Source organism: Terrapene carolina, unplaced genomic scaffold (genome assembly GCF_002925995.2).
Source record: "Terrapene carolina triunguis isolate 2854851 unplaced genomic scaffold, T_m_triunguis-2.0 Scaffold58, whole genome shotgun sequence".
Lineage (NCBI taxonomy): Eukaryota > Metazoa > Chordata > Testudines > Emydidae > Terrapene > Terrapene triunguis.
The window spans coordinates 29,291,775-29,317,097 of NW_020664409.1; the positions used below are offsets into that span (position 1 = coordinate 29,291,775).

At 43.0% G+C, this 25,323-nt stretch overlaps 1 protein-coding gene across 8 annotated transcripts in view; it reads right to left on the minus strand.

Annotated features, from left to right (window-relative positions):
• Window positions 1-25,323, minus strand: part of PTPRM (protein tyrosine phosphatase receptor type M) — a 698,330-nt gene that overhangs the window by 377,551 nt on the left and 295,456 nt on the right. For all 8 annotated transcript variants that reach the window (XM_026661212.1, XM_026661206.1, XM_026661202.1 and 5 more), the window contains exon 6: window positions 10,447-10,621. In XM_026661212.1, the coding sequence (XP_026516997.1) occupies window positions 10,447-10,621 (175 nt within the window). The remainder of the gene's footprint in view (window positions 1-10,446; window positions 10,622-25,323) is intronic.

The window sequence follows — 25,323 nt, forward strand, 5'->3', positions numbered from 1 at the left end:
CCCACCTCTAGCCTGGGGCCCCCAAACTCTCCTCATCCCATCCCTTCCCACCTTAGCTGGGGCAGGCCAGGTGAGGATGTCTCTGGCCTGGCCGGAGCTGCTCTGGCAGGCTGGGCGGCGCGGCCACAGCCTGCCAGCCCCGCAGCTGCAGCTGCTTCGGAGGCTGGGGGGAGAGTAGTGTGGCCAGAAGAGGAGAGACTCTGGCCCCGCCTCTTCCCTTCTGGCTGTGCTGCCTCTCCTTGCTCCCTCTGTTGAGGGGAGAGGCCGTGTCCCACCTCTCCCTCGCTATACCCGTTCATAAGCTGACCCCCTTCTCTGATGCTTCCCTTTTTTACTAAAAAAAATTCAGCTTATGAACAAGTATATACGGTAACTGCTATAATTTCTGGCTGCCATCTCTCATATGAAAGGTAAATAATGATGCATTCATTTTTTTCCTACACAAAACACAATCAGTCTGAGTCACCACTAAGTTACTCCACATTCATGCCAGTGTTACTCCACTGATTTCAACTGGGCTACCAGGGTAAAACTGTTGTAACACAGTGGCTAATCGGATTCACTGGAATGGAATCATGCCAGTGTAACAGAGGAGAATTTGGCCCAGCATACTTAAGCCAAGAAGAGCAAGCAGGTTTTTGTTTTTTCTTATTCTGTGTTCAGTACCTAAACAAAGAAGAGTAAATGCTTGTTCTCCCACAACAGTTTCAGTTCTATATGATGTTGTGATGAACATTTGCTAATATGTTAATGTATCACTTAAAATAAAGAGGCTGTGTGCGAGTCCCTCTCAAGACTTCTGATTGGCCTCAAAGTGGAAGCTTAAGTGAGGGAGGGAAAGGGATAAACAGTGGGTGAGGATGAGGTTGTAAGGAATGCAGTGAAACATTAATGATTTCCTGACTATTTAAGCTGGTCAAGATCCTGTTTTAACTCTGGGCTTCTCCATACTACAAAATTAGGTCGACTTAAGCTAGATTGAGCCATAGCCACCGCAGTAATTAAATTGGCTTTTGGTGTCCACACTACCCTCCTTCCGCCAGTGGTGCACATCCTCACCGGGAGCGCTTGCACCGACTGAAGTGGGGTATTCTGGAGCACTGACTGCTGGAGTGTGGGGCACTGACAGCTACACAGGGCTTACAGCTGGAGACCCTCTGCCCCAGGGCTGACAGCCTGAGCTGGTGCAGGGTTCAATTGCAGAGCAGGGAGCTTACCAGCAGTGAAATTGACATTCTTTTCAGTTTCATGGCTGCTGCTATTTCACATTTTGTGTCCAGCTGACACCAGGCTCACAGCTGGAGCACCCTCACCCCAGGTCTGACAGTCTGAGCCGGAGACAAAACGTCAAGAATGTCAATTTCTCTGCTGAAAGGCTCCCTGTTGTGAAATTGAGGCCCGTGCAGGGCTCACAGCTTGGGTTGTTAGCGTTGGGAGAGAGGGGCTCCAGCTGTCAGCCCCATATGGGGCTGACAGCCAACAAGTGATGTAAGTAGTGCAGTGTCTACACAGACACTGCATCACTCTAACTACATTGACCTAAGCACTACGCCGCCCATGGAGGTGGAGTTATTAAGTCAATGTAGTGGGTGACTTATATCGGCGGGATCACCATTGTAGTGTAGACACTGACAGAGTTAGGTTGATGTAAGCTGTCTTATGTCAACCTAACTCTGTAATGTAGATGAGGCCTCGATAACAAACATGGACTTCTCTTACAAAAAGTAGGATAAGTATACTTAATTTATTACTGAAGAACACGCAATGTACACTAAGTATAAGTCTATTTTCTCCTATGGACAGAGAAGCAAGAGACCTATATTATACCTTTATTGGAAAATAGACCCAATAAATTTTTAACCCCTATTTTACATGCTACTGCCAGGCCTAGATCTGTGCAAAAACAATGACTGCACTTGGATAGTAAATGCCATGCTGAAGTATGACATCACATAACGGGCAGATACAAGATACATTACCTATTTTCACCTTAATGAGATATTCCCACTGATTCCCAAAGGAAAAACATGGTAAAACTAGACAACAGTCCAAAAGGTCTCCAAAGATGCTTACAAATTATTACTACTTAGTACAGACACACAAATCCAGTTTAAAATATAGTGGTAAACTACTACATGTAGAGTACAGCAACATCCTATAAACTTTTAATTTTTATCAAGAAAAACTATATTATATGTCAGCATCAATATAGGACAAACTCTAGCTTCAGCTTCTGGGGATTAGAAATGTAGTATAGTTTTATTGACATTATTGTTTCTGAAATATATAACTATGGCTTCCTGCAGAAACTATATATCTTTAAATAGTTTTGACTTAACTCAAAATGATTAAGCATCAATTTAAATCATTAGGCTCCTTCTTGAACCAGGACGTGAAATGGAACTTTTATAGAGCATTCTAAGCCATTTATGTAGCCATGCTGAAAGAACAGTTAATTACTTTCGAGTTTCAAATGCTAGTAATGGCTGTTCAACTGCCATCAAAATGCAAACTCAGGAGTAAGGTCATAAAGGTCAGTACTTACACCAATTCATTTAAAGTCTTACAAGTATTTGAAATAGACATTATTTTATTGCTTTTTCATCCCCTGGGGTATTTTTTTCATTCCCCTATGACCAAAGTACAAAATAGGTTAAATTCAGTTGTGTGGTTCCAGCAAAAGCCTGCACATATCACGATTTTACTCTGAAGGTAATCTTCCAGCTAAAGGTTGAACACGTATAAAACGAACCTATCATCATACATATTACACTTATATTTAACTGACAATTGGCTAAAAAAATAAGGGTCCTGAAGTTAAGTATATACTGTAACAGAAAAAAATTGAAGTAGTAGAGGATACTGAAAGGAAAGATAAATGGCTATATTATTTCTGCATATGTTAAAATGTTAAACATTATATAATAAACTGATAATGACCATCGTTTTACCCAAGTTATTCCTTCATATAGTTTAGCTTTTCCTCCTTTTCACTAGAAGGGGTGTTTCTATGTATGACAATGAAGAGTTTGGATCAATTGTTCAATTAAATACCAGACTCTGCATATGTTATAGTTGGCAGCAGCATGCTTTTTTCCCTTGGAGGCAATTTTAGTGGTGGCCATCAAATAGGGTCTCACTAAATATCCTAATTATTTTCTCATCTATATTCCCCCAGCCTTCTAGATACAGGTGCACTATATCTTAATTTGAAAATAGTTAGCTTAACCAAAATGATACATTTTTTAATGGCTGTAGTAATTATGTATATTTAAGACACACTTTAATTTATTTTGTGGGGTGTGGGGAGTTTGCAGGTAGCAATACCAGGGCAATAAAACTGTTTAAGTTAGAAAAAGTTATTTCTCACTCAACTCTTATGGATGTAAAGTAAACCAAGCTATTCGATACTGCAACACCCTTTTCAGTTTGGCTTTTAAAATTACGGTAAATATCAATACAGCCCGATAAAGAAAGTTTGTTTCTTCGTGGAGCAGATTTACTGCTTTAACAACTCTGGACATGAGAACAGTTGGGGAATTCCAAGCCAGTGGTGTGAGGGTGACGGGACATGTCCATATAAGAAGAGGAAATACCAAACACTCTCCTGTTACAGCACCAGAAGTTAATGTCCATTGATGGCAGATCAATGGAAAGCTTTAGATAGATGCTATAATGGTGGCCAACACCAATGGACCAATTAAAGTAAAAATGAGAACAAAAATAGTACACCCAAAATGAAAAGTAGCCTTTTGCTTATGCTAAAGGAGTTACATGCAACAAAGTAAAATATTAAATACATGCATAAATATGGACTTTTTACACACACACACACACACACACACACACACACACACACACACACACACACACACACACACAGAGAGGGGGGGGGCAGCAATCCCAATATTTAGGCTGCCTTACACTTTAATTATAAAATTCTCCTGAACATTTTTGGAAGAGCTCTAACACCTCCCTGGTTTTCCATAAGGACTTGAAATTTGGCAGGGAGAATAGCCTTGGAATCAGAGAGTTGCCTTTTCTGTCCTCATGAAAATTTGTTCAGATTTAAATGAGTTACACACTGTCAAAACCAGACATGTCCTGTCTGTTGATTACTTAGTAGAGCTTGTTCCAGGATTGCAAGATATCTGACTTCATAGCAGTCACGCTTTTGTGTTAAAAGAAGCTGTTACTACCCAGTATGGAATCTTGCACATTCTGGAGCTTAAGCAGGGTTTTTTTTTTTAAAAAAAAACTTAAATAGCAACTGGTTGAAGATACTCAAAGATTTGGAATTTCAGAGTTAGTTCCATCAAGATGATTCAGCAGGTAGAGAGCAGGTGAGGTGGTCAAAGCTACATGACAGATATATTCTCACTGAGCCCTGCAATTTTTCACCTTGATCACAGGATCGTAGAAACACAGGCTGGAAGAGACCACAAGAGGTAATCTAGTCCTAAACACTAAGGCAGGATTAAGTATACCTAGACCATCCCTGAGAGATGTTTGTCTAATCTGTTCTTAAAAACCTCCAATGATGGGAATTCTACAACCTCCCTGGGTATCCTGTTCCAGTGCTTAACTATTCTTATAGTTAAGGAAAAGCTTTCTAATTCCTAACCTAAATCTCCCTTGCTGCAAACTAAGAGGATTACTTCTTGTCCTACCCTCAGAAGACATGGATAACAATTGATCACCATCCTTGTTATAGCAATCTTTTACATTTTTGTACACTGTTATGTCCCCCTCAGCCTTCTCTTCTTGAGACGAAACATTCCCAGTTCTTTCAACCTTTTCTCACAGGTCATGTTTTCCAAACCTCTTATTTTTATTGCTCTCCTCTGGACTCTCTCCAATTTCTCCACATCTTTCTTAAAGTGTGTGGCCCATAACTAGACACAATACTTCAGCTGAGGTCTCACCAAATGTCAAGTCCCTCTCTGAAGCATGGAGGTGCTACAGCTTTTCAAAGAAAAAGGTCACCAGAATTTTTTTAACATGGGCAAAACAATGTATTTTTCCCTGGCCTCATTCTCAAAAATTATTCAACTGTGGTATTTTAAATGTTCCAGAAAAATACAGCTCAAAGTGTCATGGCTGGTTCGTGGGCAGCCAGACCCAATAGTCAGAGCCAGAATGCACAGTCACAAGACAGGAGTCAAGAGCTGGCTGTGTCAGAATACCGGGAGGTCAGAAGCAGATGACAAACTGGAGATCAGAGCCATGAGGTGAGAATGAGGCCAGGTCAGGTCTACCACAGGTGCTGGGGGTGCTGCAGCACCCCTGGCTTGAAGTGGATTCCATTGAAGTGGTTTGGTTCAATGGCTCTCAGCACCTCCATTATACAAATTGTTCCGGTGTCCCTGGTCTACCAAGTGGTGAGAGGCAGGAGACAAACTGGAGGTTGGGATGCCAGGAGTGAAGCTATGTTGGGATACCAGGAAATCAAGCCAGGGAAGCAGGAATGGCTAGAGTGTCGCAGGAATGGGTAGCAGGAGCAGGAAGCAAAAGGCACACAGTCCAGAGCAGAGTAGAGCCCAGTTGTTTGAGCAGCTTCCTGTTCCTGTCGGTGGTTTAAATAGGGCCAGTGGCCAGTCAGCTGCTCTGGGACTCCACCAATAGGACCTTGGGGCAGAGTTATCATCAAGCTATAGGCTGCCAGTTGGAGGACTGGAGCATAGGTCCAGGTTCGAGATCCAGGGGTCATTACATCACCCTCTCCTCTAGGACATGGATCCGGGTTTCTCAGGGTAGCTCCCATGGAAGGCCCAAACCAGGGCAGAAGCGTGAACGTGAACGTTCTCACCTGGCTCCCAAGCATTCCTCTGGGCCGTAATCTTCTTAATCAATCAGGTACCATAATTTTCCTTGCTTGATCTTACAGTCAAGGACTTTGTGAACAATGTATTCCTCTTGACCTGTACTTGTAACAATGGGGGTGGTGGTTGGGCTCTGTGGGGAAATGTGTTCTCAGTGTATGGTTTAGAAGTGAGACATGGAACATGGGGTGGACTCTATGGGCTCAAGAAGAGCTCTAAAGTGACCATGTTGTTTTGTAGCCAAATCCGGTACAGGCCAAGGAACTGGCAGTCTAGTTTCCGAGACTGTTTGACTACAGAGGAGTTCTGTTGAAAGCCATACTTTTTGCCCTATGAAGTAGGAGATGGAGACCTGTTGTCCATGCACTTTTTGTATTCCCCCCTTCACCTTGTCAAGTTGTCCCTTCACGTTCTCTTGGATGTGATGGATGTGTTGTACTAGGTCTGAGGCAGATGCACTGGGGGAGGATGAGGGTAGTCGTGGGTGAAATCGGGGGTGGTACCCGTAGTTGATAAAGAAGAGGCTGTGGCGTGCAGATACATGGTCCACATTATTGTACAAGAACTCTGCATAGAATAATGGTGAAGACCAGTCATCCTGGTAATGACTGATGTAGCATCGTAAGTATTCGAGGATCTCGTTGATTCTTTCCATTTAGCTGGTCAATTGAGGATGGTAGGCAGAGGACAGGTGCGCACAAATAAATGCAGGGCCTCATGCCAGAAGCAGACAGTAAATTGTGGCCCCCAGTCATAGGTGATGTGATCCAGGAGCCCATGAAGACAGATTATGTTGTTTATCCAAAGCCAGGTGGTTTCCTCCATGGAGGTAAACCCGTTCAGGGAATGAAGTGAACCATCTTACAAAACTGATCTACTACTGTGAGACTGGTCATGAAACCACCACAAAGTTCAATAAAATGGCCCCCCAGGGCAGAGATGGGGTGCCCAGGGGTTGGAAGAGACCACAAGGTTTCTGGCGTAAGATCTTGGTGTGGGCACAAACTTGGCAGGAAGCTACAAAGATCTCTATTTTATAGAGATTGGTCCATCTATGGCTATTAGCCAGGATGGGCAGGAATGGTGTCCCTAGTCTCTGTTTGCCAGAAGCTGGGAATGGGCGACAGGGGATGGATCATTTGATGATTATCTGTTCTGTTCATTCCCTCTGAAGCACCTGGCATTGGCCACTGTCGGAAGACAGGATACTGGGCTAGATGGACCTTTGATCTGACCCAGTATGGTCACTCTTATGTTCAAAGCTGTTATTGATTTAGGATCTTGGCCCTGCGCAGGTACTCCAAGTTCTTATGATTGGTAAACACTTGGACTGAATTGAGGGCCCCTTCCAACTAGTGTCATCACTTTTGGAAGGGGTCTTAATTGCCAGGAGCTTCTTGTCCAAGATCTCATAGTTTTGATCAGCAGGGGGTAAGCATCCTTGTGTAGTAGTCAATAAGGTGCAGCATTAGCTTGTGTCCATGCCTTTGGAAGAGGACTATCCCATTTGCCATACTAGAGGCATCAGCTTCTACAACAAAAGCTTGTGTTATGTCTGGGTGAGCCAATACTGTAGTGGAGAAGGCAAGCTTCAACTCCTGAAATGCATCCTAGGCCTTAGGCACCCAATGGAACTTGGTGTTTTTCCAGAATAGGGCAGCGAGGGGCTTGGCGTGTTTCAAAAAATTTGAAATGAGCCTCCGGTAGAAGTTTGCAAAGCCTAAAAACTGTTGTAGGTCACACATACTGTGGGAGCATGCCCTCTTGCAGACAGGCTGAACTTTGCATGGATCTATCTTGATTCTTTCTGGGGACAGGATGAAACCCAAGAACTCAGTTGAGGTCTGATCAAATGCGTACTTCTCAAATTTAGCATAGAGACCATGTTGTTATAGTCTCTCCAGAACTGCGTGGACCTGAGTGGCATTTTGGTTCAGATAGATAATATATTGATCTTCTCAGACTAAGTATACCACCATGAACGGGTCCAGTAGGTCTCATAGCACATCGTTCATTAAGTCTTGGATCCACTCTGAGGCATTAGTCAGTCCAAATGGCATCATTAAATATTCAACATGGCCATAAGGCTCTAAGAGGTTGTCCCTTTCAGACACAGAAGTAATTCTAAGCTCCCCAGAGATCCAGTTTTGTGAATATGTGAGCAGCCCCCACACGGCCCAACAACTCTGGAATCAAGAGTAGCAGGTAATGGTTCTAGATTGTTGATTTCTGAGCCTAAATCAGATAACACAGAGGCAGAGGCTGACATCCCTCTTTGTAGTTAATAAACTGGTATGGAAATTTTTAGCTCAAAATTTTAACATTTGGCAAAGTTATAAGCAACTGAAGACAGGGTCTTATATTGGAAAGTGTCGGGCAGTGCTACCAGCTCTCCTTATATGGGAGACAGGTAGAGAGAAAAACAGGCACAGGCAGGCAAGCAAATAAAGAGAATATAAACACTTAGATATACTTAAGCATTCTCTATTTCACAACTGTTGACACCCTTGATGACAAGTCTTTAATAATTTCTTAAATCTTGCCCTGGTCTCAAAATGATCTTGCTCTCAATTTTGGAACACATTCTTTCTTCTAAAGGGCCAAAACACATTCAATTCTATTCAAGGTGCTAAATCTTCTGTTTGACAAGATGCAGAAATAAGAGCCACTGACAGTACAGATGGCTGCCCTTACTTAAAAACCTAACAAACCTCCTTCTAACCAGTCTGACACCTACATTTACCTTGTTTGAACTCGATAACCAGTTCGTATTCTAATAATCTGATGCCCTTCTCAGAAAGGTTCATTCTGTTCTCCTAAATTTAATCTATATTGGATCTGACTACTATTAGAAAAGTTCAACCCATGGACCATATATAGAAGACTAATTTACTTTACCAAATACATTTAATCAATTCCACCCCACTCTTTTCCTTTTTGTTCAGTGTTTGATTACTTTTATGTCACCTATTAGAAAAGAGCTGCTGTTTTTTACAATAAGCAGGTGATCTGACAAGACCAATTTCATGGCTCACATTAGACAGAGATAAAGTGACATTTCAATCCAATTCCCTGACAAACAGATGAGGATATTGTGTAGTCTGAACACACAGAATGACAAGTCACTGACTCTGTTCAGTCTTTTCCATCAGAATAAACAGTTAGGTAAATTGAAAAGTTTCCTTTTAGGATTCACTTAAATGAAGCAGTCGATACTTTTATTCACTTTCATATAAAAGACAGAAGATGTACGAACAACAGTCTGTCTTTTCTTCTTGATGTGTGGAGACCTGATGCAGTATTTAATGGCAAACTTTTTGTTCACTAACCAGGCAATATTCATATTTACCATAATAATAATGTACAACAATAACATACCATTGGGGGTTAATTGACAGCTCTTTAATGGCTTTTTCCGCCCCATATACTAAAGCAGGGGTCGTCAACCTCTGGCACCTGCCACGTCGGCAGGTAAACAAACTGGCCCAGCCTACCAGGGTGCTTACCCTGGTGAGCTGCGTGCGAGAGGTTGCCGACTCCTGTACTAAAGGCTATGTTACACCCATCCCTGCTCAGATACACAAGTTTAGGGTATGGATACAATGAGCTTTCCACACTCTATGTCCCCATTCATCCACCAAATAAAATTTTAGTTTCTTTGGAGGTGAAAGGAAAGAAAGACGATAAGTCAGTCTTCAGTCCCAGGCCCTCTTCTTGTCTGATAGGTATGGAGTTGTCAGTCAGAGAGATGTAACACATTTAGGTGGTGTGGAGCTTTATAAAACATATCAGTTAATGGCATATCAGTCATACAAGAACTGACCCGGCCCCATTTTAGCTGTTGGGTTCCTGTTCACTATCTGTAGCATTTGGCCTTATCTGTGACTACTCCCTTTAGAAAGTGGGAGTCATGAACAGATTAGGTGACCATTGTTATGGGTAAGTACTCTTCAGACTCAGGATCAACCTCCATGTTAGAGTACCCTGCAGAGCTTCCAAGAGCCAGCTGCTATAGAATCTGTATTTCTCTGAAACGATCCCAAATATATTTTCTCAAAAACTTGATATAAAAAGAAGTAAGCAAAGTGTAATTTAAATAGAACGCAATATAGTTGTATTAGCACTGTTTTCTATGATGCAATTGGTCATCTTCATAGACATTCATTTCACATTTTGAACTTTTCCTGCTGTTTTAAAACCTCCCATATGCTGAATATTTATATTTTAAGAGTTTTCCTTTATTTTCTCATACCTCACACTAAATACATTTTTAGGATGCAGCCTCCGCATAGGAGATAGATTGCAAGAAACATTCATTCCATTTCAGAAGAATCATCTAAATGTACATTTAAAAATACATATATTTTTAAATAATGCTTTTAGTACACAAGCAGTAGTAGAATTTAATAAATAACCCTCCAGTGTGGCATCTCCCACCAGTCTTTAAGAGCAGGACAGAATCTTGAGATTTACGTAAAAACGGTCTGAGTCACAGGTCTTTTTTTACTGAGTCTCTCCTTGGCTTTAATGGGCTATGGGTGACATACTTAACAATTGCATGCTCTTATTTCATACACCAAATATGTACATATTAGAAATAAATACATATTATATTCAGAAATACCTTTGACTATCAGTTCTGCATAGCTTGATACTCCAGCTCCTCCTTCTGTGCGAATCATGCAGCGATAATTGCCAGCATCTTGCTTTGTAGCATTCACCACATTAAAAAGAGCTACGAATCGACGATCATTAGACACCTTTATGTCCTTCAAAGGTGCATCCCTTACATAAATGCCCTAGAATAAGAAACAAAAGTAAAAATGTTGTTTTAAAATAAAAACATTTATTGAAAAACAACTTTATTTCTCCAACCTCTCTCAAAAGAGGGGGACCTGGAGTTTCTGAGAGCTGAACCCTTTCTTATTCTGCATTTCCAAAGGAAACATCATTCCCCTAGTGGGAGAATTCACAGAAAGCCCTGAGAGGAATCTGTGATGTTGCACCCCATAATGCTTTATAGAAATATGCTTATGAGTGTAAATATGACATAACTGGAACAGGTTTTATGCTACATATGCCATGTAACTTATATTTGCAAAGATTATGATCTACTGAATATATTCATCCTATTTGTATGCATGTATCATTTTTATATCTGAAGTTATAAGCATTGGCTCTATGCTTGTATTTAAAGTGTTTGCTGTAGGAAGCACATAAGACAGATTTGGTCAACACAGTGTGAAGGGGTTGGGTTATTCAAGTAATTGGGAGTACTTAACTAGCAATGGATTTTGGAGACACCAATCCACATCTGAGCTTTCCTGGGAACGTTCAAACTAACATGTAAACAATGGCATTGGCCTGCAAAAAGCTGAATCATTCAGAGACATATGACTTGCCCAGGTGGCTAGAGACCCCATGTTGTGGCTGTGAGAAGAAAAAGACTATATAAGCCCCTGGAAACCCCTCCATATTGTCTTCAGCTGGCTCAAGAGATAGCCTCTCCACCCCAAAGAGATGCCTGAAATAAACTGGAACAAAGGACAGTAACTACGGGGATGTGAGTGATTGCTGGACCCAGACTAGGAAGGAGTCTAGTCTGTCAAAGAAGCTTATTGAAACATCTCTGAGGATGAGATTTACCTGCATTTAGTTTCCTACTGTATTAGGCTTAGACTCGCGTGTTTTATTTTGTTTGGTAATTTACTTTGTTCTGTTATTACTTGGAACCACTTAAATTCTACTTTTTATATTTAATAAAATCACTTTTTATTTATTAATTAACCCAGAGCAAGTATTAATGCCCAGGAGAACAAACAGCTGTGCATCTCTCTCTATCAGTGTTATAGAGGGTGAACAATTTATGAGTTTACCCTGTTTAAGCTTTATACAGAGTAAATCGGATTTATCTATGGTTAGGATCCCATTGGGAACTGGGTACCTGAGTGTTGGAGACAGGAGCACTTCTTAAGCGGTTTTCAGTTAAGCCTGCAGCTTTTGGGGGACATGGTTCAGACCTGGGTCTGTGTTTTTAGCAGGCTAGCGTGTCTGGCTCCAACCAGGCAAGGTACTGAAGTCCCAAGCTGCCAGGGAGAATGGGCTTAGAGGCAGTCTAAGCACATCAAGTGGCAGTCCCAAGTGGATTTCTGTGACCCAATCCGTCACAGAATCTTGTAGCGTTTCAGGCCCTTGGTGACATTTTTTCTGCAGAGGGGCATGCAGCGGCCTATACCATTTAACTGTATTTGTTGTTTTTGTTATGTTCCTGTGACTTTATTTAAGAACAAAGAGCAGGCTACAAAACTGTATGAGGCCTGCCCTATGAACTATTTAAGACAGCTAGCCCTTTCTGTTTTCTATCCTAGGAATTTGTAGTTTGTGTTGCAAAATTTAAGACCCATTAAGGAAATGCTGAGCTCAGTTTGTTAGTTATTGTGTTTAGTTGTCAACATATTGAAAGTAACCTTAAAATACTGTTGTTAGCCATTGAAAGCTGCAAATAATGGTCACATTAAATTGGCTATTGTACATAATTCATGAAGCCAGAGTCAATGTTAATCACAGTATTAATGCCAACATAGCAGGATATTACACAGTAAATAACGATTTACATTATTTTAATGAGTACAGTAATATAATGTCATTTCTCTTTTAAATGTAAATTTGTGGTGACGGCATTGTAATTTAAAATTTTAAAACTATGTAAGATTCCCGAAGTGGAAAACTGTGAGAGTGCCATTGTTTAAAAATTATTTAGCCCCATACCTGAGCACGACTTGAGACAATTACCAGCTCCTTAAAATTCCTAGAAATCTTTTTCCCTGCCAGAGTGACATCACAATTACTGTAAGCAAAGCTCAGAAAGAACCATTTCAAGCTAAACCACTATTTTCATTCCCTTTGCTTACGGTAGTTGTGATGTCATTCTGGCAGAAAGATTAGGAAGTTAGCAGATAAGATTAATTAGGAATGTAAGGAATTAATAATGTTAAGTGCAGTACTAATTTCATTTTTAATACAACAGTCATTTAGGCCTAATTATCAGAGTGGCTGAGCAATCACAGTTGCCACTGATTTCAAGTAGAGTTCTGGGTACCCAGCACCTACATCTTCTTCCTTTCTAACCTACTCACAAATGTGAAAAATATAATTTAGACACAAGGCAGACAGGCACAAAAAAACGTGCTGAAAGATTCATCTTGTGGACTTCTTTGGGACGCTTTAAAAGTAGGCTAGCGTTGTGGGTAAAGCAGATAACAGGCTTAGACTCACGTTCCTGACCAGCCTGAAGTTTACAGGATTGTCTCAATTACAACAGAACTGCAGAACTATTGAAGTATATTGAAAATTATTTCTAGCTAACATGATGATTCTTCATGGCATAATGAGGTGAACAGTTTGTTTTGCAGGAGAAACAGCAAAAGGATGGTAATTTTAGTCTCTGGGAAGAGAAAATACATTTTACTTACTCACTGACTAGATGCCAGGAGTAGAGAAGAAACAGATGGCTAGATTACCCTGTCCTTGCAACAGTGAAGGGGGAGGTCCACAGGAAACTCCCAAACACTGGCCTTTTGCCCTCATGGAGGATCAAGTCACATTCATATTCCCTGCACTTGGTAGAGCTCAGGTCCTTATCCCTCTTATGGACTCCAAAGGGAGGTCAGGAGAGATGGGATTACGACTTTACATAACCTTCACATCCATTTGCACAGCTAGCAAACAGAGAGAGGAGAGAAAGCTAGATCAGGCAAAAGGGTGGTTTACTGCATACTCTCCCTCTTTCCCCCAGGACTGGTCCCCTTGGGGTCTTCCTGGGGTTGTGCCACTCCATTCCTCCTCCAATACAGACCAGATTGTAATATACACAAAGGGGATGTCTATACTGCACAAAAAGGTGTGTTGTTAATGCAGGTTAAAATAGCAGTGAAAACATGGCAACTCATCTTTTAATTTGGTTAGCAGCTTGAGCTTGAGTTAGCAACTACAAATAGCACCGTGGATGTTGCAGGACTGGCAGTGGCTCAGCCAGTGCTGAGTAGCAGCCAGTAGCATCTTGACTCCAAGCCCACCCAACCCGGGGGGGGGGAGGGGGCGCTAGCCCGAGTTGCTGTCCATACCACACTGTCCACGCTGCTATTTTTAGCACACTAAGACCTGGTCTACACTAGGGGGGGATCGATCTAAGTTACGCAACTTCAACTACGTGAATAACGTAGCTGAAGTCAACGTACTTAGACCTACTCACCGCGGTGTCTTCACTGCGGTTAGTCGACTGCTGCTGCTTCCCCATAGACTCCACCTGCGCCTCTCGCAGCTGTGGAGTACAGGAGTCGACTGGAGAGCGCTCGGGGGTCGATTTATCGCGTCTAGACTAGACACAATAAATTGACCCCCGCCAGATCGATTGCTGCCCGCGGATCCGGTGGGTAATGTAGATATATCCTAAGTCAAGTGGAGCTAGCACAAGTCTGTCTATCTGAACTAGGAATCACATTGCTCAGCTGCAGTGCAGACTTACCCATAGAGGCTTTAACTCAAGCTGCTCACCCGAGCTCTAAGTCGAGTTGCTGTGTCTTCACTGTCATTCTAATCCAATTTAGCTAACACAGGTTAGCTAACCTGAGTTAACAACACATACAAAAGGTATGTCTGTTTTGTGGTTCAGACATACCCAAAGTAAAATATGGGAAGTCCAAGAAGAAAATTGTCTTACTATTAGTTCTAAAGGGCACATTTCATATCTTTTTCGGTGGATATGTAAAATGAGAAACTAGAATGATTTATGCATTTGAGAGACTAACTGCAGAGTTTATTATAACTTATAACCCATTGTTCCACTGGGATCCGGCCATCCTTTAAGCCTCTGGTGGGTTCTCATACACAAGCTAATTTGCTTGATTTCTAATATCCCACTTCCTGCCCCAAAAAAGGGGAAACGGTTTGATCAAGTGTGGGAAGTTTTAGCCCTAAGGTACACATCAGCTATTCTTAGATCAATAACCTTGACTGAAAGTAGAGGAGCATGGAGCACATTTCATGAGTGCAATCTATTCCATTCTCTTGCTCAAATAAACACTATACACGAAACTCATCAAATGGAGCACAGTTTGGCTAGAGATGATTTTGCACATTTTCAGCTCCCTCAGGAATACAGAGTTCAGCAAATAGGTTGTTACTGGTTGCTCTAAAAATCACAAATGACTTCCAGAACACGACATATTTATTGCTAACTTTATTGAAGAACATTAAGACAGTTATTGAATATTGTTAAAAGGATATTAGTAAACATTAACCTTAACTGAATTTTTTTTAAACTTTTTTTTTTTCCTATTTAAAGAGCTCTAGTTCTAAGTTGCCAGTTTAGTGAGACTGGCAGAACTCAAACAGTGATGAAATAGATCATTAACATGAGATTCCACAGTAGATCTCAGGGGAAAAAAACAGCAATTTTTCATTTTCATCCTTTTCAAAAAATCATTTTTCAAAGGAAATTTAGTGTCAGTGAATAGTGTTAGATTGATGTCCCAGGGAACATCATTCCTGTTATCCAAAGAAAAAGTACAGTACAGAGATAGTAATCTCCCCTATGCCTCCCAACCCTTGGCCTAGAGGGGTGACAGCCAATGGAAAAGAGGGTTATTCAGTGTAGTGCAGCATGAACAGAGAGGATTGGTAATGAATTAAAGTATAAGATGAGTTAAATACCTACCAGACTACAGTAAAAAAAAAAAATTAAAATAAAAAAAATAAAAGCCCTCCTTCAGCAACTGCTAAATGGATAGGCACAGTTCAGTATTTCTGTACCTTGTATAAAGAAGAGTTAGATTAACAGTGGACAGTGCTAACCATATAGCTAGAGCTAACATTCTCTTTTAGCACAGCTATGCTGTATCATTACTGGTAAATGAGCATAGCATAATAAATTCTTTTTACAACAGACACCTTCATAATCCTGTGGGGGACCGTCAGGCATTTTGCCTATTACTATAGCCAACAAGCAGTAACTGTAACAACCAAAAATGGAGGAAAAGATCCAAATGTATGATCAGAGTTTCTTTATATGGCTTAAACACATTTTATTTAAAGGTTTTACTACAGCAGAACTGAAAAGTTTCTCAGCACACTAATGATTGTGTTTCTCCATACAATTTTCTTAGTTTATATGTGGACTGTTTTCCAGGTTTTATTAACATTAAAAAATTGGGTTAAAATTCAAGTTGCAATGATGAAATGCATTTTTTTATATAGTTTCTTGTTTTTATTTGCAGAATTTACTTTGAGGGGCAGAGGAGAAAAGGCATTTTATCTCACAGTGGATAATTTTATAGAGTAGCTTATTTCTCAAAGGAGCTAAAAATCAAAATGCATTTTACTCTATTGACATTTTCAATATCTTCATGTGCATTTTGCTTTGCATTGCTTCATTCAAGATTTACATTAATTTTGAAACAATAATGCTTACATAGAGGTGCATGAACGCAAGAGGCTCCTTGTTTACAGTACCGTCCATGGCCAAGGGCCCTTATTTCTTTTCTTTTTCTTTTTGTTTAAATGTGAGCCACACTCTGAGCCATTGTACAAAACCACCACCAAACAGTACAGGTAACACAGTGGTCACTCATGTAGAGAAATTTAACCCTAATTTTGAAATCTGAAGAAAAGGCGCAGGAATCAGGGTTTCTTTTTTGCAGATATAACGCTAAACACAGCCCCAGTATGGCACACGGCATATTACATTATTTCAGTTTTAACAGTCAAAATCTATTTCATTGTAAGATGATACAGTGGGATCCCAAGACTATTTGAAATACTCTAGGTACAATTAACAAATGAAGTATACAATATATTTCCCTACTGAAAACACTGCAGACTTCTTTTTTGTTATTTACTAAATATTCCATTCAGTACACGTCAGAAAAAAATCAAACGAACTAAATGCTCTGGAGGCAGGGCCGGTGCAATCCATTAGGCGACCTAGGCGGTTGCCTAGGGCACTACAATTTGGGGGGTGGTGACCGCAGCAGTATTTTGGCGGCGGGACCTTCCGCTGCCTCTATGGGGGCGGCATTTCGGGGCAGGACCTTCCGCCGCCTAGGGCGGCAAAAAAGCAGGCGGCGCTCCTGTCTGGAGGGGTTCTTGAGGTCCCCAAATGTTACTTTTTTAAACCAATGAGAGAATGTACCTGCGCCCACGCCATACACACTATTGTAATAATCTTTGTACAAAGTAGGTTTTATAAGGTATCATTTGAAAACTCATAATTTGCTGGTCAATATTGTCCTCAAAATGTGTGTGGCAACACTGAAGTTATAGGATTCCACTGTATGGTGTTATTAACATGTTCCAAACTGAGGTTGGCAAACAGCTAGGGTAACCAGGTGTCTGGTTTTAGACCGGAACACCCAGTCGAAAAGGGACTCTGGCGGCTCCGGTCGGTGGTGCTGCGGCACTAAGGCGGACTAGTCCCTACCTGTCCTGGCTGGCACCGCGCTGCGCCCCAGAAGCAGCCAGGAAGTCCGGGTACTAAGCGGGGGGAGGGGGCAAGGGGCTCCACGCACTTCCCCTGCCCCAAGTACTGGCTCTGCACCCCTGCCTGCCCTGGCACCGCGCTGTACGCGCCCCAGAAGCAGCCAGTAGGTCCGGGTCGTGGGAGGCAGGAGACTCCATGCACTGCTCTCGCCCGCAGGCACTGCCCCTCCCAGCTCCCATTGGCTGGGAACCGGCCTGTGGGCGAGAGCAGTGCATGGAGTCTCCTGCCCTCCCCCCACCCCTTCCCAGGACCCAGACCTACTGGCTGCTTCTGGGGCGCATACAGCGCGGTGCCAGGGCAGGCAGGGACTAGCCTGCCTTAGCTCCCCCGCTGCATGGCTGACTGGGAGCCACCCCCACTGTGCCACTTATTGGGAGCCTCCCGAGGTAAGCTCACGCCCCAAGCCCTGAGCCCCCCAAACCCAGAGCACCCTCCTGCACCCCAAAGCCCTGCCCGAGCCCAGAGTCCCCTCCCACACCCATATCTCCTCATCCCCATCCCCACTCCAGAACCAGCACCCGCCAGCCCAACGTCCTCACCCCCTCCTGCACCCCAACCCCTGCCTCAACCCACAGCTCCCTCCCGCACTCCGAATCCCTCGGCCCCACCCCCAGCCTGCAGCCCCCTCCTGCAACCCAAACCCCGTCATCCTCAACCCCACCCCAGAGTGTGTTTAAATTGCAATTTGGGAAACTCCGTTTGTGATAGCAGGTTGTGTGCATATTACATTTCTATAAACTTTTATTGTTCAGGAGAGGGCTGGGCAATACATAACATACATTTGAGAGAAAATCTAAGACTGGAGTGTTTTGGGGTCACCCTGCAGCATAACCAAGCCTAGTAAGAGCCAAGGTGTGGCTGGCTGGTTGCTGCACATACAGAGACACAGCTGGCATGCTGAAGGCTGTTTGTGAGCAGTCCAGGCTGGAAGCTACAACAGGAAAGCATTGTAAAGGGCACTCCAGGATAAAAAACGCTATATAAAAAAACCCCTTAATAATTAACATTTTTTTGTTCTACAAATAGAAGCACACAACTTATATTTTAATATCAGTGGATGTGCAATGGATAATGTAATGGATGTGCCCTCTCTCCCCCATCCCGTCAGCCCCCGAGCTGGGGCTGGGAAGGAGGGGGGTCTCTCCCCTGCCCCCTCCTACTGACCTTATATTTCCCCCAAGGCCACCACCTCACTTTACATGTGCGTCTTCTCCAGGGTCCAGGCACCTAATTAGTGGAGCCACGCCTGCATGGGTCCAATAATTAGGTGGATAGCCCTTCATTCTCTCGTGTGCGACCACCCAGGCGTGCACCTTAGAGGGAACTATCCATGGACCACCTGAATGGAGCTCGTGGACCACAGTTTGAGAACCTCTGGTATAGGGTAAAAGCACACAAAAGACCAGATTTCACAGTCCGGAATTTTCATGGCCGTGAATTTGGTAGGGCCCTACGCAGAACCAAGGGTCTTAGGACCCTAATGGGGGAGGAGGGGTGGATCAGAGCCAGAGTCCCACTGAGACTTGGGTACAAGCCTTGTCATTTTGCAGTGTGGACACAGCTCAAGCTGCAGACCTGAGTCAGAAGGTCTGCATAGTGCAGTATGGAGTATGCCAGGAGATCCAAGTCCAGCAATTGTAAACCCAGGTTTACAATACAGTCTGGATGCTCAAATATGGGCTTAGAAACTCCAAGCCCAGGAGCCTGGGTCCTGCAAACCCAGGTTTACAATGCAGTGTAGACATACCCCTGGATGACTAAGTTTTAACTGATGAGTCACTTACTAGAACAAAGATTTCTGTTAAACCAAATACTCCAGCATTCATTATTTAGTATTCATGGTTGTGGAAAAACATCATATTTAACTTGAGGACATACACAGGCTGAAACCCCAAATGTAATGGTGGCAACATGTTAAAGTCACACAAAAGAAAATTGGAAGTATCTTAAAACGCACACAATTTTCAATTTGGCCAACCTAGAATGAGACGAAATAGGCTGATGGTTAAATTAGATTTACAGTCTCCTTTATGCAATGAATTAACGTAAATGAACAGAATTTTACCAGCAACAAGATATACATTAAACCCGTCGAAAAGTTTTAACAAAAATCAGAGCAATAAATGTAAAGACATTGACATTCTAGGATGTTAACTCCAGCAGTTTAAGTAAATTAATCAATCTCAAGGCTTTTTTTGTTGTTGTTGTTTTTGTTTTTTAAACTCTTCTGCCAGTTCAGGCTTAAAAGGAAAGCTAGATCAATCATCCTTTATATTCATACAGGTGGAGTAAGCAGCTTTTCCTTTATTTAATAAAAGAAAGAGTTTGCATTATCCTACTTTCAAATATGCACATTTGTAAAATGACTATTAAATTCATACCACTGGGGTCACTACTAACAGCAGTAGTGCCGGAAATAATTTTGTTTAAACCATGCATATAATATAAATCAAGCAGTCATTTAATTCCTCAGCAAAATTGTTTTCTAGAGTTGTTTTCATTCTAATAATTAAGATAGTTGGACCTCTGAATGTCTAGAATTGCTTTCCTAACCATGACAAATGTTTGTCGATCTAGATAGAAAAACCAGATCCTGTGATTGATTATCCCATGCTTATTCCACATGCATATATTAACAAGTACATTTCAATCAACTAATGAGGCCAACCTTGAAAGATGGAAATTCTAAATATTACTGTCCTGTTTGGGATAAGTCTATTTCAGATGCCAGCTGGAACTGCATTCTGCAAGTGTAATTATCAGATATTCAGACAAAACATTATTTGGGGGGACTATACAGTGAAGATTTCAAAATCCAACATTTTAATGTTTGGTCACTGAGCTTTCTCCCCAAATTACAATGCTATCTCTAAGTCTGTGTTTTTCATCTGCAAATGAATGCTCAATAAAGCAATCAGATAATACTATACAAGTTACAGATATAGCAGTCTGATTAACAAATATTTATTGATGACACTGTGATCCCAATCATCCTATCTGAAGATGAAATTAAATAGACAAAAGGAAAGTATCAAGGGCTTTCTTGCATTTTCTGGAGTCGTTAAGCTAAGTGTAATTTCCCCAAAATAGCTGCTCTGAGTTTATGTACTAAAGTTCCTTGGTATCATGCTGACAAGAGCCAGTTTTTTTATTACTACCATGTGTTTTTAAAAGAAAGTGCTCACTGAACAATTTACATTTTTGGTCTTTAAAAAGTCAGTATAATCGAAAAGTGTTACAACTTCTTAAATGTTTAATGCTTATTGGAATTATAAAGAAACTCTTTCCATCACTTTTAAATAGAACATAAGAGAATAGAAGCAAACCCACATGTCGATAACTCTAGCTTATCCAGAAAGACTATACAATTAGAAAATGTACCCAACCCCTGCTCCCCAAAAAGATGAGCTTTGTGCTTCTTTGTAAGTAAAATTGTTGCAGCAGTCCTGTACCTTTGGAGCAGAAACAGAATATAATTTTGTTAAACATTTCTGATGTTTAATAAATCTGTCCACTTCTAAATCTGTTCAGCTAATAAAATGCCATTAATAAGTAGTCAACACCTCAAGTCGTGGCTGGTTCTCTGAAATATAAAATACATTATATTTCACCTGCTTATTAAAAATGTTGAGAACTGGGATCAGCACCTGTCTAGGAAGCGAGCATAAAATAAAATAAAAATATTTATAATTGTCCTCTTTGGCGCTCTATAGATATTGACTTCATGAAAGGCTGGGGGGAGTGAGGGGGAGGGTTTCCTGCTAAAGATTTCATTCATTAGAATAGTGCTAAACAGAATATTGCAGATGTTTTCCTGCTTCTTCCATCTAAGTGCATCACAGGGTAGCTAAAATGTGGTACACCTGACATCCCAAGCCTCTTCACTAAGAAGTGTTAACTTCCTGGGAAGAGAAGGAGGGATGGGATGAGAACATTCCAACCTTTTAATATATTTGGATATGCAAGTTCTCATCAGAGTAGCAGACCCAACAAAATCGCTACTGGGTTCTGATATAACAAAGTGGGGGCAAGGGGGAGTGGTACAAGGAACAATAAGATAAATCAGAAATATGGAGCATGCGGTTCAGCCACATTCTGGGAGACAGTGAGCCACCTAGTTGCCTCCTGAAAAAAAGAGACTTATTGGAGCGGAAGGAGCAAGCTACAGGTCACTCCATCCCTATGGGCATGGGAAGTTGGATGTCTGACTTATCCACAACAAGACAGGTCCGGAGATGGACAAAAGTACCTAGGACAATACTGGCACTGTAAAAATAATAATCATAACAATAAATAGTAAGAAGTAAGCGGGAGGCTGACATTTTTGACAAAGGTGTTTCAAATTGAATTATGGAACCAGACATAGTAACAAGAAATTTTACTCGTATCTCCTTCCTACAGTCTTCCCTTTGGACTCAACTTAATTCATACTTTTTTAATGTTGGGAGGGGTTTATCGGACAGAGACTGTAACAGTGTTGGGAGTATCGTTCTTACAACGGAAAGTATGTTGACACTTCACAGTTGTTGATGCTCAGGTCTGGCATCTGGACTACACAGTCTTGGTTGATTCACCAGTTCACTATGCGAAACAGCTCTGCTGGCTGCAATTCTGCCATGCAGATTGTGGAGGAGTAGGAGGCTTCTTTCCCTCCTTTATTGAAGTGGTGCAGTCCTGCAGGAGTTGTTTGTGCTGCTGGCAGATGGATTCAAAAAGGATTTTGTGCCACTGGCTTTCTACCTTTCTGTCTGTCCACTTCACAAGCTGTAGCTCATCTGATAACCACACTGAGGGGTGGCAGGTGGGTGGGTTGGGACCAAGAGGTATCAATTGAAGTGGCCACCAGATGATTGCAGTGTTGAACTAACTTACTGGTGCCTTGCACTTGTATTTGTGTGGCTTGCCCTTCTAGGGCAAGCTGAAAATCTAGAGCAGGGGAGGGCAAACTACGGCCCACATGCCGGATCTGGCCCATCAGGGCTTTCAGTCTGGCCCGTGGGATTGCCAGCCCCATGGCACAGCAGGATCCGTCTGCCCTGGCCCCGCGTCACTTTTGGAAGCGGACAGCACCACGTCCCTGCGTCCCCTGGGGGAGGGAGGGGCAGAAGGTTCTGTGTGCTACCCTCGCCTGCAGGCATCTCCCCTTGCAGCTCCCATTGGCCGGGAACAGGGAACTGCAGCCAATGGGAGCTTCTGGGGTGGTACCCGCAGGTGAGGGCAGCACGCGGCAGAGCTGCCTGCCCCACCCCACCACACCCCCAGGAGCCACTGCCGAATATGCTGGCCACTTCCGGGAGTGGCGCAGGGCAGGCAGGGAGGCTGTCTTAGCCCCGCTGCGCGCCGCTACCACCCCGGAGCTGCTCAAGGTAAGCAGTGCTGGGCCAGAACCCGCACCCCAACCCCCTGCTTTGACCCCCTCTCGCACTCTGCACCCCCTCCTGCACCCCAACCCCTTGCCCTGAGCCCATTCCTGCACACCGGACCCACTCCCACACCCTGCACTCCAACCCCTTGCCCCAGCCCTACATTCATGGCCCTGCATACAATTTCCCCACCCAGATGTGGCCCTCAGACCAAAAAGTTTGCCCACCCCTGACATAGAGAGTTCAGGAGTCTTTGGGGGGTGAACCAGCTTTGATTGTTCACTACCCCAGCAGGAAGAAGAGCAGGTTCCTTTTTACCGGAATGAGCTGGTGGTCAGAGCAGAGCAGGAGAATGGTATGTTGATGATATTTCAGGTTCGAGGCCCTTGTTCACACCTGAGCAATGGGATGTACCTCAATACACTGTCAGGAGAATCTTAATCACCCCAATGACAGTGAGATTCTGGACTGGCTCTGATATGCCATTCACCCTCTCTGCTGCCAGTCTAGCAGGGACAAGATGATGCATCAGGAGGAAAGTGACCTTTAAGCTAAATTTCACACCACCCCATGTGACAGACTGACAATATCAAGTAATAGCCCGAACAAACCTTATAGAATTAAGATAAACTTAACTGAATTAGGGTTAATGCCTTTGGGGTACATTGTATTAACAATTCAATTGTGCATGTATTATTGTGGTATTGTATGTACCCTTTCCAGTAGGGAGGGGGGGATGCTAGTGTACTTTCTCCATTAACAGACCTTTGAAGCCAGCCCCGGAATATACTAATTCAAATTGCTTTCTCCCGGGAGACACACACACCCTGGTTTTAAACTGGCTCAGGGCCTTCTTCCTGATCCAGCGACGGACAGGACCCCTGCAGTCCCCTGGGCCCCAGTCCTCTGGGAAGGGTTGGAAGGACTGGGCCTACTGAGGCCCCATAAGACTGTGCTACTTCTGAGCAGAGGCTGTGATGAATCTGTGACCACAGAGGAAACCCCCAGGCTAGGGTGTTGAAGGAATGCTCCTACCTGAGCCCATGTGAGAGTCGAGGTGAGGTCTGGTAAGCTAACTAGCAGGTGTGCAGGTTTTTATTGTTTTTAATAAGTATTCTCCGTAATGCTTTTGACCTTAAGAATAAAGTTGGCTTGCCTAGGAAATATTGTGTGGTACCTTATAACTAGCGATTACACCTGTTAACTCTCTGAAGAGAAAGCAAGGTGGTGTCCTTGGGCAACCTGTCTGTGCTGTATAGGACAGTGAAGGCAGGAGACACTCTTGTACAGATTTTTCCTGTAGCAACCTGGATGACTTTCTATTTCTCATATAACCTATATTTTTAACAATAGCGAAGGATGAAGTTGTAACTCAGGAATCTCTCAAGTGACAACTGGCTGAAGGCATAGAGGCTGCACAGAGTTTTACAGGGATCCCCTAGGTCTTAGTTAGTTACTTAGTTCACCAAAGGGTGGCATGTAAGTTCTCTACCAACAGCCAGTAGCCCAATGGTCGTCATAATCATTATGATGTGTATATACAGATAATATTTTAGAAGTTATGTATCTATACTGGAAATTATGTTCTCAAAGCCTTGAAGTTAAGGCAAGTAACAAAGAGGTGACATGTCTTAAACAGCTTCCTTTCAAGCAGGAGGTAGCAGACATTCATCTCCTTGTTTGGTCACTGTGTAGTGCAGGGGTCGGCAACCTTTCAGCAGTGGTGTGCCGAGTCTTCATTTATTCACTCTAATTTAAGGCTTCGCGTGCCAGTCATACATTTTAATGTTTTTTAGAAGGTCTCTCTATAAGTCTATAATACATAACCAAACTACTGTTATATGTAAAGTAAACAAGGTTTTCAAAATGTTTCAGAAGCTTTATTTAAAATTAAATTAAAATGCAGATCTTATCAGTTTAGGGTGATCCTTGCCCTTGCTTTTCCTTGCTGAGTTTTCCAATGTCTGACACCTATTTGGATACTTTAAGCTGCACACAGGCTTCTGAGTGATCCGTTGTTAACCGGCTGGAACCCCAGATTGGCAGCTGAAGTGAGTGGAGCTGGTGGCTGGTAGGACTGAGCAGGGCCGGAGGCCTGGACCCTGTCTGGCAGGGGGCCTGCACTGGAACTCCAGCCAGAAGCAAGGGGAGTGGGGCTGTGGCCGGGGGGACCCCGGCTGGCAAGGGCTAGCAGCCGGAACCCCAGAGCAGCAACTGAGCGGCTCAGCCCACTGCCGCTCTGGGGTTTCGGCTGCTGGCTCCTGCCAGCCGGGGTCTCAGCCCGCTGCCAGCCTGGGGTTCCTTCACCCAGGCCAGCAGCGGGCGCTGAGTGGGACCGGCGGCGGGACCCCGTCTGGCAAGGGGCCAGCAGTGGGAACCCCAGAGTGGCGGCGGGCTGAGTGGCTCAGCCCGCGCCGTGTGCCATCAAAAATCGGCTCGCATGCCACCTTTGGAACGCGTGCCTGTAGGTTGCTGACCCCTGGTGTAGTGTATGTGCAATATGTGTCTATTTGCATATGGAGCCAGATGCTGACTGAAAATTGACAAAAGGAAAGTCACAGGAAAAATACAATCAGCAAGGGGTGTGCGGTTTATGAAAAAT